General features: G+C 33.5%; 1 protein-coding gene across 1 annotated transcript in view; it reads right to left on the reverse strand.

Annotated features, from left to right (window-relative positions):
- Positions 1 to 13197, reverse strand: part of LRP1B (LDL receptor related protein 1B) — a 1896287-nt gene that overhangs the window by 667727 nt on the left and 1215363 nt on the right. Inside the window, exon 22 of the mRNA XM_054478394.2 lies at positions 3709 to 3909. Coding sequence (XP_054334369.1) covers positions 3709 to 3909 — 201 coding nt within the window. The remainder of the gene's footprint in view (positions 1 to 3708; positions 3910 to 13197) is intronic.

Here is a 13197-nt window from a genome sequence, read left to right on the forward strand (position 1 = left end):
TCTACTTGAGAAAATTTCAATGTGACATGCTTACAACCTTGAAGAAAATGGCAGATAATTGTCTTTGAAACCACACCATTACCTACCACTGTGTACCATTAGGTACGTAGTAATAAGGCTGAAAGAAGCTTTGTCTTTCTTGGCTTTAAAAATATTTTCAAGTGGATTTCAAACCCTCTTTAATTGTGTATGTTTTGAGATGTGCTAAAAAGACTATTGTCTAATAATCGGTAAATTGCAGTAATATTTATTTATATGATGCAAATATTTCTGGTTGTCTATGAAAATGTATCCAGTATAAAAATTGGCCTGAAATATAAGGCTTTTAAAAACATTTCTACATTTTTAAAAGCTCTATATGGGTCAACACTTCTTCATATAATTTGTCATCATCAATGAAGCTACAGTAATAAGAAAAGGAAAATGATTGTATTAACTGCTTTGTCTAACAATTCAATTCAAGTTTGGTATTATTTTGAAGAACAAAAATAGATTCAGCTCTTGGTTCCTCCAAATATGTTTGTTCACCCATAATCATAAGCATTTTAAAACAGCAGTCATTTCGAAGTATTTGCCCCATCTTAGTTCAACTGACATTCTTTTTCCAGAAAATTACTGTAAAGAAATGTCATTGTGCCCAGGAGGTAAAGAAAAAAAAATTGTTACAATGCTTTTAGCTTATTTCAAGTGTCACTGTTTTCTCAGTACCGAAGTGTCTCTTTCTAACACTATCTGTGGAATGACGTCACAGATTTTAGGTTAAATGAAATTCACATTGAAATCTGAAATTGAATATATAAATTTAATGCCAATATTTGCATAATTAGAACCTGTTGATTCTTACTTAGCCCTAAACCTGTCGTTAATCCTGCAAGTTCTTTTAAAACTTTTGATTACCTGACAAAGACTCTATCCTTGACCAAACACTAGCCAGGATCCTCTAAGTCCTCTTCTTGACTAGACCTCAGCCTTGGCCAATAAAAACTGCAGACTCTCAGCACAAATGATTTCATCCCATTGCCCTAACCTCCACCACCCCCCTCCTCATGCCCCTGGGCCACAGATACATACTAACAGACTTGAACAATCTCTAGCACATTGTCCAGCAGCTTAAGTGCATGTCCCTTGAATGACCCCAGACCCCACATTAAATTGTCTGCCTGAGAACGCTCATGATAATAGGCAGATAGGCCCTGAACCTCCTCTTAAAGTAGTTGCTTTAGAAAGCTTGCAATTATAAATCCTTTCTGTGCCTTTTTGTGGTGTAAATCTACTACCCAGAACTGCCTTCTAAGGCGCTGAGAGCATTTTCTTTGAAGTGCAAACACCTGAGAAGGGAACTCTGACTCTCATGCTCCCTCCCAGCCCAGTGGGTGTCTTACTCTTACTTGCTGCCACTGCCTCTTGTCACAAAGATAAGAGAAGCCTGTTTTTCCCTCCACTTAAGCACCAATTATCAAACCCAGGTGGCATAATTTTGTGGAGCAGCCCCTTTAACTCCCTTAGTGCCTTTTCCTTAGCACACCCCGACCTTCAAAAAGTTTCCAGTCTTTAGTTTCATGAAGGTGAGCTCAGTTCACAGTGGACTCTCTATTACAAGAGTTACTAATGAGTAAAAGCTTTACTTACTGTTTTACTAGTTAGCATCTGGCTTTATCTTTGACATATTGTTAAAACAAGGATCAATATAACTCCATTTTAGAGTAATTAAAATCTATTTTCGTTTGTTCGTTAATTGCAAATCCTTTTCTTTTGAAATTATTTTAAAATTTCCCCCCCAAAAAATCTCTTCACTAGAATTACAAGATTCACATTCTTGGGTTCTCCTTTTCCTCATATACATTGCTATAACCATAGAAAAGGCAATCTAATCCCTTGGCCAGTATTTGCTTTCTGTTTTCATTGCTCTAACTCTTCATGACTTCACCTCTGAAAGAGTGGGGTGTGTAGTTCAATATGCCACAATGCTGCAATCATGACAAAATTGTCTTTTTATTTTCTCTGGTACTTCCACACCAGATTCCTCCTTATAATCTATTTCAGTCTCTATAATCTTTTGAAATGTTCGGGCAAAGCTCTTTAAGTAATGACCATATGGCTAGATAAGAAGTGGTTTTCAATTCTGAAGTAGACAAAGAAATGAATTAAGAGGAAATCCTCTCATTACTCTTTTACTTTTCCAATTTGGAAAGTGAAGAATAGGAAAATAAGGTTGTCTTTTTTTTTTAAATCATTTTCTTCATTTTTCTCAATGGGTGTACTTTCTGTCTTTTGCCTTTTATTTATTTCATTTAACTTGAAGGATGGGGAAAAGGTAGAAAAGTACTAATATTTTTCAGTAACTGTAGGGCATCAGGCATTATTACCATGATTACCTGATAGATACTGTTGCCTCTATTTTAATTATAAGAAAACCAAGATTTTAAGAAATTAAGTCACCTAAAGACTTAATTGAAGAAAAGAATTTAAGCTTGTTGAAGTCTAGTTTTTCCATAATTACATTCTTTCTTCTTTTAAGAGTATTAACAATTTCTTTTAGAATTGTATTTACAACCTTCATGAGCAAACCTCTCACCAACCCACTCCAACTACAAAGAATGAGCTGGACAAGAAAGAAATGAATACAGAATAATGACGTTTGTCATCTTTTATTTATAACTTTTTTGTTGCTCAATTTAAGTTTTTTTGTTGTTGTTCTTAATTTTTTTATGTAATTTTAGCCTCATCGAATGAAGACTGTTGCATTCACTGTTTCAAGGTTATTTTATAAAATCATGACTTAAAAAAAGACATTTTACCACATATGGTAAAAAAAAAATTCCTTTTTTATATCATTCAGTATGCTATTAATGCTCATTTGAGGTCAAAACATAACTTTGGGCTTCAATGTAGTTGTCTTTCCTAGTTTCAATCAGTTAGCTTCATTATTTCCTAAAGTCATTTTCTCACAGCCTCAAGTCATCTCATTATTGTTCTTATCATTCTGTAAACCGTTCTTCATTATCTATTGATGTAACCTTCAGTATTATCTAGAAAACACTTTTAAAAAATCTCTTTACTAAATCTCTGATCTCCCGAAAGAGAAGGAAATGTAATTTTCTTTTGTATGTGCTGGTTGGTAAGAAAGATTGCTAGTCAACGTGATTTCAAAGCTCATTGAAATCATCATTTTAACTAGATAACGCATACTAAAGAAAGCTGTTGTATGAGGACTAAAAACTTGAAGGAAAATTATGTTAAATTGGGTAATATTCAATTGGCTTTATTATCCAGTCTCTTTCCCTTCCTAAAAATCAGTTTCTATTGTAATGATTAGAAGGCTTATCAAAATATATAGGGTGGTGGTGAGCTCTATCCCATAGATGAGGAATAGCAAGTTTTCCTTGTTCTGAGGGATCAACAAATTATCAGTTCAACTGGGGGAACATCACTGGCCATCCAGAGACCTAAATGATGAACACAGCTCTACAATTAAGTGACTTCGATATAGGCTAGCTTTTCCTGTCTTATTTTCAGAAATTTCTGATCACATTGAAGACTTTTACTGTAGCCTTAGAGAGTCTGAAAAATGTAGACAAGGTTCAATGCTAAAAGCTACATTTAAAGGGAATGAATGAAAGGAATGAATGCTACTATATTAAGTAACAGCAACTGAACTAAAAGGTTGTAGTTTTCATGGAGAAGTCAGTACAATTAAACATGCAATACCACAGAGATCGCCTTCATCAGATCCATCAGGACAATCCTTTTTCCCATTGCAGAGTTTCTCTGGCTGCAGGCAGACTGAGGTGTCATTAGCACAAGGATACTTGGGTGGTCCACACAAGAAACTGTCACAGTCATCTTCATCTGACTGATCTTCGCAATCAATATCTCCATCACACACCCATGCTTTGTTGATGCATCTCCCTTAAGAAAACAGAAATAGTGTCAGTTTGATTTTTGTGATTAGGTCATTGTGATAATGAGTGGCCATTATTGTCTTCAGTCGCAGGCAGAATTACTTGTCTTTAGCAAAAGAAAACAAAATCTATTTGCTTATTATTTGACAGTTTATTTTAATGACAGCATTTGAATATTTCTTGCCCTGTTCTTAAAGTGCTCTTATTGTTTGGGCTTTGATATTTTCTTTAGTTTCAAGTCATTGCTCTGCTCTATTTAAATATATATATAAAGAAGTTTTCTGTGACTAATTGAAAGTTTAATCGCAAAACTGTTAAAAGCAAACTTTAAAGATACATTTGTATATCAGTGCCTTTTAGATCCCTAAATTTAGGTGAATGCTATCGGTGCCTGTCAGAAACCCAAATTCAGGTAAATGCCTCATTTTAGCAAGAGAGGTTGTCCTTCTATTCACATTTATAACATCAACACCCCAACTCCCCACTCCAGACATATGTACATGCCCTTTCATAAGAGAATATCAAATGATATCAAACATTTTGGCGACCAACATATGTATAGACAGAATTTATAGAATGTTATTGTTTCTAGAAGAAAAAAATAAAATAATTATTGTTTAGCCAGCATGATTCAGCAGTAACAGTGAGAAACACAAAGAGATCAATGTTCATTGTTACTTTTGTTTTGTTTTGTTTTCTTTTGTGATGGAGTTGTGCTCTTGTTGCCCAGGCTGGAGTGCAATGATGCAATCTCCATTCCCTGCAACCTCTGCCTCCCAGGTTCAAGCAATTCTCCTGCCTCAGCCTCCCATGTAACTGGGATTACAGGCATGTGCCACTATGCCCGGCTAATTTTGTATTTTTAGTAGAGACGGGGTTTCACCATGTTGGTCAGGCTGGTCTCAAACTCCCGACCTCAGGTGATCCACTGCCTCAACCTCCCAAAGTACTGGGATTACAGGCATGAGCCACCATGACTGGCACTGTCATCTATGTAAATGTTTCACTGCAAATTATTCCTCCTTTCGAAATTGTCTTTCACTGACTTCTTATTAATTATCTTTTCTAGATTATGCAATGTTCAGGTGTAATATAAATTTTTTAAATGTACCTAAAGATAATACTAGGTATTGACTGACTACATACCAGCATCTTATAAAAATAAGTGGGGCAAATACAAGGGAAATGGAAAATATTACATTGTATATATCCAAAAGCCATTATGTATTTAAATGTCTTCTTAAGTCTTATAGGTGAGTAAATTTTAAAATAATTAAAATATAGGTGCAAAAATGTTTTATTTATAAAAATATATCAATAATTCTTCACACTATTATGTCAAATAAAATATAATCAGTTCCATAGTTAACTAAAATGCATTTGATATTCAACATTGATAAAAACACTCTTAAAATAAGAATTAACAGATACTTCACTAGATTTGATATAAATAGAGAAACATTATAAACTTTTGCATTAACATCATAAATAAAGCCAATAATGTTGTTCTGTAAATACTACTTAGGACAATTAGGTAATAGAAAGAAATGAGGTATAATATTAGAAATGAAGAATAACATCAGAAAAGAGTGTCATTACGTGTTGTTAATATAATCATATAATTATAAAGTCAATTAAAATTACATAAACTAAGAATTCAAAAAATAGGTAGCTAGTTTCAAAAATAATAGAAAAACAGATTTCGTATCTATAGAGAGCATACACTAGAAGAAAAGGCCAATTAAAATTTTATCATAAAAAATGTATTTTGGGTTAAAATGTACAAGAACTATATAACATTTATACAAATCCAAATTCTACAAAAAATCTGAAAAAAAGCCTTGAATATAGATATTATTTGGTCTTGGATTAGTAAAGATATTAATTTTCTCTTAAACAATCCTTTCAAAATAGTAACAATATTAATGCAACCCTACAAGCTTATTTTAAATTAAAAAATAAAACCAGAAAAATCATTCAGAATCTTACCAAAAAAAAAAAACAAAAAACAAAACAGAGGAATCTTAATGAGTAGAAACTGTATATATTCCAACTATTTAGAAGTAATTTAATGTAATAGTAGTTAAAATACTTTTTATAAATATCAATAAAGATATTAGTAATTAAAGAGCACAGAGACATTAGAAATAGGTCTATTTATGTATATGGATTTTATATATGAAAAAGTTGGCAATCTAAATAGCAGAGAACAAAATTAATGATGTAGTACCACCTCATTTGCCAATCTGGAGGATAAACAATAAAGCTGAATCTCTACTTGGCTTCTTATGCTATACTATATTCTAGATATATCAAAGAGGTAATCATTTTGAAATAAGGATGTTAAAAATACAAACATTAAGCTAAATTTTATAAACATATTTTATTCCATATTGCAACAATAAACTCCATAGACAAAGTCACTGGACAGTCAATAAGCCAGAAAAAATCATTTCATCATATTTTTAAAAATATTTCATTATATGACACAAAGCATATTTTTAAAAAATACAAGGGCTCTTTTAAATCAATAAGATAACACTCAATCCAGGTGCAAGATGCATGAAGAAATTGTAACAGTTCACAAACATAAGATATTCAATATCCCTTTCAATTAAAAAAGGTAAACTAAAATAACTAGTTGACATCCTTCCTACTCTATTAGATCAAGATCAAAAAGTTGGATAATACAAAACTAGATTTGACAGTAATGTAAGAAACAGCACAAATATTGAAAATTGTGATAACCTCTCTCTAGGGCAATGTCAAGAAATCCAGCAAATGAAACATGCGTCAACTCTTCAGCACAGTAATTCTAATTTTAGAAAATGTTTTCATAAATATATTTGCACAAATGCACAAAGATGCTAGGATATCTACTGTTGTTTTGTATATATTAGGGAAAGGAAAGTAACAATTTAAATAATTACTGCAAGCCTGGTGACATCAATTACAATGCATCCATACATTAAAGGTATATGCTTGAGTGAAGAAGAATGTGTCAATCTACATAAGTGAATGAAAACTAATTTTCAAAATTAATTAATTTTAAAAAGGCATAGCACTCAGTGTATGTAGGCTTTCTGATGTGTTGAAAGGGAGTTAGCTATTTATCAATATCTATGATTATATTTCCATACATTTATCAATATAAGTACATGGATAGACTTGTCTCCATTTGAATTCTTTCTGGAGGGCCACACAAGACATAGTTTAAATTGGTTGCCTCTGGAAAGAATTAGTTACTGGAAACCCATTGTAGGAGGAAGATGGACTTTTCATTGAATACTCGTGCTGCTTTATTTTTCTTCTACCTTATACTTCCATAGCTTTTCCAAAATATATTGGCTAATTTAAAAAAATGATTATGTACACACACATGCAATGAAGCCTAACAGATTCAACAGCCTTCTTGTAAACAATTATATGAAGTTACTCTGTGCCTTATCCTTTACTAAGGGCTTTCAGAAATATAAGAAAGCATAAAGCCTGATCCCTGTCACCAAGGGGCTTGTAATCTAGTTAGAAAGAAAAGATCAATGCATAATATATCATTGTAGTCTAAAATATGACATTCTATACTTAAGCATTAAATTGTATGAAGTCATTTGCAAGAGTTCAAGTATATACAAATTCCCATTTTTAATTTGGTTTATCAAAATGCAACTTCCTTTGTTTTTTTTCCCCAGACACATCGCCAATCCATGATGGCATTCCCAACCACTGACTCCAAAATGACCTTAGAATTGTTTCAACAGATGTATCTATAAATCAATATCAATCTTTTAGAGTCAGAATAGCAGTAAGGCTATTTGCCATCCCTGACATAAATACTGCTTGGAAAAGGTAAACAAAAATGACATTCAGATGACTGTAAAACTTTAAAACAAATAATGTCACCAGAGATATGAATAAATATGAATACATAGTTTAAATGAATTGTATAAGCTTAAATAGCCCACCTCTTCCTATTGATTTTTCAGGGGCTGTTTGAAGCTTAATTGCTTCTCTCTATTTGTGTTTGGTTTTAGTTCTTACCAAAATTTAGATAAGAAGGCGAATCAAGTATGGTAAGTTTAATGAATTTCTTTTTTTTTTTTCTTTTTTTTTCCTTTTATTTTATTTTATTATTATTATTATTATACTTTAGGTTTTATGGTACATGTGCGCAATGAGCAGGTAAGTTACATATGTATACATGTGCCATGCTGGTGCGCTGCACCCACTAACTCGTCATCTAGCATTAGGTATATCTCCCAATGCTATCCCTCCCCCCTCCCCCCACCCCACAACAGTCCCCAAAGTGTGATGTTCCCCTTCCTGTGTCCATGTGTTCTCATTGTTCAATTCCCACCTATGAGTGAGAATATGCGGTGTTTGGTTTTCTGTTCTTGCGATAGTTTACTGAGAATGATGATTTCCAATTTCATCCATGTCCCTACAAAGGACATGAACTCATCATTTTTGATGGCTGCATAGTATTCCATGGTGTATATGTGCCACATTTTCTTAATCCAGTCTATCATTGTTGGACATTTGGGTTTGTTCCAAGTCTTTGCTATTGTGAATAGTGCCACAATAAACATACGTGTGCATGTGTCTTTATAGCAGCATGATTTATAGTCCTTTGGGTATATACCCAGTAATGGGATGGCTGGGTCAAATGGAATTTCTAGTTCTAGATCCCTGAGGAATCGCCACACTGACTTCCACAATGGTTGAACTAGTTTACAGTCCCACCAACAGTGGAAAAGTGTTCCTATTTCTCCACATCCTCTCCAGCACCTGTTGTTTCCTGACTTTTCAATGATTGCTATTCTAACTGGTGTGAGATGGTATCTCATTGTGGTTTTGATTTGCATTTCTCTGATGGCCAGTGATGGTGAGCATTTTTTCATGTGTTTTTTGGCTGCATAAATGTCTTCTTTTGAGAAGTGTCTGTTCATGTCCTTCACCCACTTTTTGATGGGGTTGTTTGTTTTTTTCTTGTAGATTTGTTGAAGTTCATTGCAGATTCTGGATATTAGCCCTTTGTCAGATGAGTAGGTTGCAAAAATTTTCTCCCATTTTGTAGGTTGCCTGTTCACTCTGATGGTAGTTTCTTTTGCTGTGCAAGTTTAATGAATTTCTAACTCATGAACATGAATTAGGTAAAACCCAAAAGCAAATGGCCTCAGTAAAAATACTTGAAACATATTGATTTTTACTTGATTCATATCAAGATAAATCCTCACCTAATCAAGTACCTAATCAAGTCATTGGACATAAAACCTTGAATGAACAAATATCACAGATTTCTTTGCTTAAACTCCCTTCTTTATATATAAGAAATAAGTAGTTATTAATAATAGTAAAACATATTATAGACATTGTAACTATCCAATAGATAGAATATCCAAAAACCTTTAAAATAAAGTTTTTTAAATTTGCAGAGTAATTCAAGTAACCAAGTAAATCATTTTGTGTTTACTAATTCGTTTTTAGAAGATGCTGAAAACCATATTAGATAATTAGTATGAAGTTGAGCTCTACAAAATATTTTCTCATTTATTTATAATGATGTTTTCAACTTGATAACTACATGACAAACACTCTATTTTGGTAACTGTGGTTTTGTCCTTTGAGAAAAGAAAATAAGAATGGATAAGTAACAAGAATAACAACAGCAAATTTTTTAAAAAAATCCCCAAAACCCAGAAAATTGGTTAAACACAACTACAAAGTCAACAGGTATAGAAAATCTTAAGTTTTTATGATTGTAGAAAACATGCTAGTTTCCCAAAATAAATTGATAACAATCTCTTCTAGAGTTTCTCTTTTCTGTGTTAAACTCTTGACCATGACCATGTTCTGAAATAGATCTATCTTTTTGTAAACTGACTTGTTTTTAGTTTAATAAAAAGACAACAAATGCTATAATGGGATAATTTCTGTTCTGGGATATGACTGGCAGTTTATATTAAGAATAATAATATTAATATGAAGTGAATCTTTGAGAAAGTCTAAATGGATTTACTTGCAACTATATTATTATAATGCCTTTTTGAACACTGGTCTATAAACTAATCTTTTAAAAAATGTTTATGCTACTAACCTTTAGTGTTACCTACATATTTGTTTCTCTAACAGTGTTTGGTTTCAATTCAATTTGACAAATATTTTTTGAGTATTATATGCTTGATTTTCTACTGAAGAGTGTAGAAAGATGGGGAAGACAAATTCCTGACCTTGTGGAGCAATAACTCTAGTAATGACAAATGTTCTAATATTGAACATATAAAGTAGAATAAGATGAAAGCCATATAACCATCAGAGAGTACTATGGATTTTCAAGGAGGTGGAAAATATGTATGATTGGAAGGATGCAAAACAAGCTTTACCAAACTATTCTTTTGAACAGTGTTTTGAAGGATGGTAGAAAATTTTACGTAAGGAAAAAAGCATTTAATATAGACAGCTGCCTTATGTGTACAGTCTTAACATTAGAATATATACCCCACACAAAATCAAAAGCAAGTAAACAGAACAGGTGAAAGAAATAAAAATTTAATAGCATAGTGACTACTCTTGCTACTCAGTAGGAATGTGTTAGGGCATACATAGTAGAAGAGAATCAGTTTTTTCTTATGCTGATCTTTGTTCCATCTCTAAGTGAATTCATTATAAAATTCTAATTTTTATATTTGCTTTTTATTTTATGCTAAGCATTACCTTGTTTATAATAGAGTTATAGGTACAAATTATCCTGAGCTATATACATAGAACCATGTATATTAAGTTTAATGGGTGATTTTTGGGCGGTAATTTTGAACATATGCAGGTTTATATGCTGAATATTCAACCTTACTTGTTTAATCGAATTCACACAAAAGATGAAACTCTTATCTAAAGGTATAAAAGCAGGAAAGAATGGGACCTGTTCAAAAAGCAATAATGAAGCAGTTTGGGGCCCCTAATTCAAGAAGCGTTTCTTAATCTGATTATGGTTAAGAAAATTGAGACACTTTTTGAATTAGCAATGGAGATTGTCTATAAGATTCAGCAAATTTGAACGACTGAAAGATTTTTTAAAAGTATGTGCTTAGGTCACATCTTGAGAGGTAAGAGGAAGCCAAAACTGTGGATAGAGTGGATTGAAGCTAATGACTGTCAGGGGAAAACACAGTTGGCCACACAAAGATCTGAGTGATAGATAATGGAAGCTTAACCTTAGGTTATGAGACGTGAGTAGAGAATGGAATGGGTGATGTTGGAGATATTGCAGAAGTAACCTCAGTAGGACTAGGACTTGGAAAACGATTTCAAGTTAGAAGTGTCAAAGGGTGCTTTCTGCTTTAAATCTGAGTGTACAGGGGATTACATATTCTAACGGAAATGATACATTCTTACTCATTTCTGACTTTGAAGAGAAAGTAGAATGTTCAGCATTGCATTGGGAAAAAATGGGTTGGAAGTAGGGAGTAAATGTCAGTGGCAGAAATTTTGGAGTCCTAGAGGTGATGGTTAAAACTGGGGACAGAAGAGATTGCCGTGAAGACCTTGAAGAAAGATGAGAAGGAGCAAAACAAATTAAGAGAAAAATATCTACAATGCTCGACACATATTATGTGCTCAACAAGTATATTTTAAAATTAAATATAAGGGATAGGTAGAGGAAAATGGGCAAGGAAAAGTGAAATAAAAAGAGGAGTCTAAATGCCATGTGGCTAAAGAGAACAATCCAATGTGAGAATTCATAAGAAAATATTGAAAGGAGAGGACATGCAGCAGGGTTAAGTGTTGCAGAGAAAGAAGCCGAGGTGCAGTACTAGTAGTGAAAAGTGTCATTTATTAAGCTTCTACAGTGTTCTAGGCACTCTTTGTACATTCTACCAGTTATTATTATCATATCTATTCTACAGATCAGAAAACGATAATGTAGAGAGGTTTAGTAACTTATCTGCACTCATGCAGTTACTGAATGGCAGAGTAGGACTCAAAACACAGAAGAGCATAAACTAAGAAATCATTCCTGGTGACCATCAAAATAGCCATTTCCATCAAGGGAAGCCATTGGATGTTAGATTGCAAGGGGTGAAGGAATTAATGAGACATAAGACATCGAGGTACTTACATAAGGTGATTTAATGAAGTGAAGAAGGAAGACAGGGAAAAGGTAATAAAATCAAAAGTATTTTTCAGGTTATTGGACTAAATACAGTTACATAGAGAAAGAAAAATTAGTGTGGAGAAAGAAATAGAAAACCAAACAAGAAAGGTGACTAAGCTCCCACAAGGATTAGGAGGTCACAGGATCAATATCTAAAGAAGGGGTTGGGGGCACTGGCTCACACCTCTAATCCCAGCACTTTGGGAAGCCGAGGTGGGTGAATCACTTGAGGTAAAGAGTTCGACAGCAGCCTGGCCAACATGGTGAAACCCCATCTCTACTAAAAAGAAAAAAAAAAATTTAGTCAGGTGTGGTGATGCATGCCTATAATCCCAGGTACTCAGGAGGCTGAGGCAGATATTGCTTGAACCTGGGGGTTGGAGGTTGCAGTGAGCTGAGGTCATGCCACTGCACTCCTACCTGGGCAACAGAGCAAGACTTTTTCTCAAAAATAAATAAATAAATAAATAAAATAAATAAATCTAAAAAAGAGCCCTCCTGGACAAAAAGGAACATTGTTTATTCTTCTTTATAGACAGGACTGAAGGGAAACAAGAAGAGTAGGCATACAACAAAAGGTTTAAAACTGTCAGCTGACGAGATCAGGAGATCAAAACCATCCTGGGGAACATGGTGAAATCCCGTCTCTACTAAAAATACAAAAAATTAGCCGGGCAAGGTGGCGGGCGCCTGTACTCCCAGCTACTTGGGAGGTTGAGGCAAGAGCATGGCGTGAACCCAGGAGACGGAGCTTGCAGTGAGCCGAGATCTCGCCACTGCACTCCAGCCTGGGTGACAGAGCAAGACTCCATCTCAAAAAAAAAAAAAAAAAAAAAAAAAAAAAAAAAAATCGCTGGGAGGAATCTAGGAAAAATATAGGAGGCTCATAAGAAGAAAAATGCAAAATATTTTATTAGCTTTCTGGCACATAAACAATGAACAGCTTGCCATATTATTTTCATCGGAAATAATTAGAAGTATTCCATAGGGCTGGTTCCAGAAAGAAAAAAAAGGGATATGTTTAGAAATATTTCATATATAACCCATCATATAATTCTAACAAAATCACTATACCATTATAGGATATTTTTGGTTCTAATAATCCAGATTTGTTTTCCACAATGATTAAATTCATCATTTTATTCT

Source organism: Pongo pygmaeus, chromosome 11, assembly GCF_028885625.2.
Source record: "Pongo pygmaeus isolate AG05252 chromosome 11, NHGRI_mPonPyg2-v2.0_pri, whole genome shotgun sequence".
Classification (NCBI taxonomy): domain Eukaryota; kingdom Metazoa; phylum Chordata; class Mammalia; order Primates; family Hominidae; genus Pongo; species Pongo pygmaeus.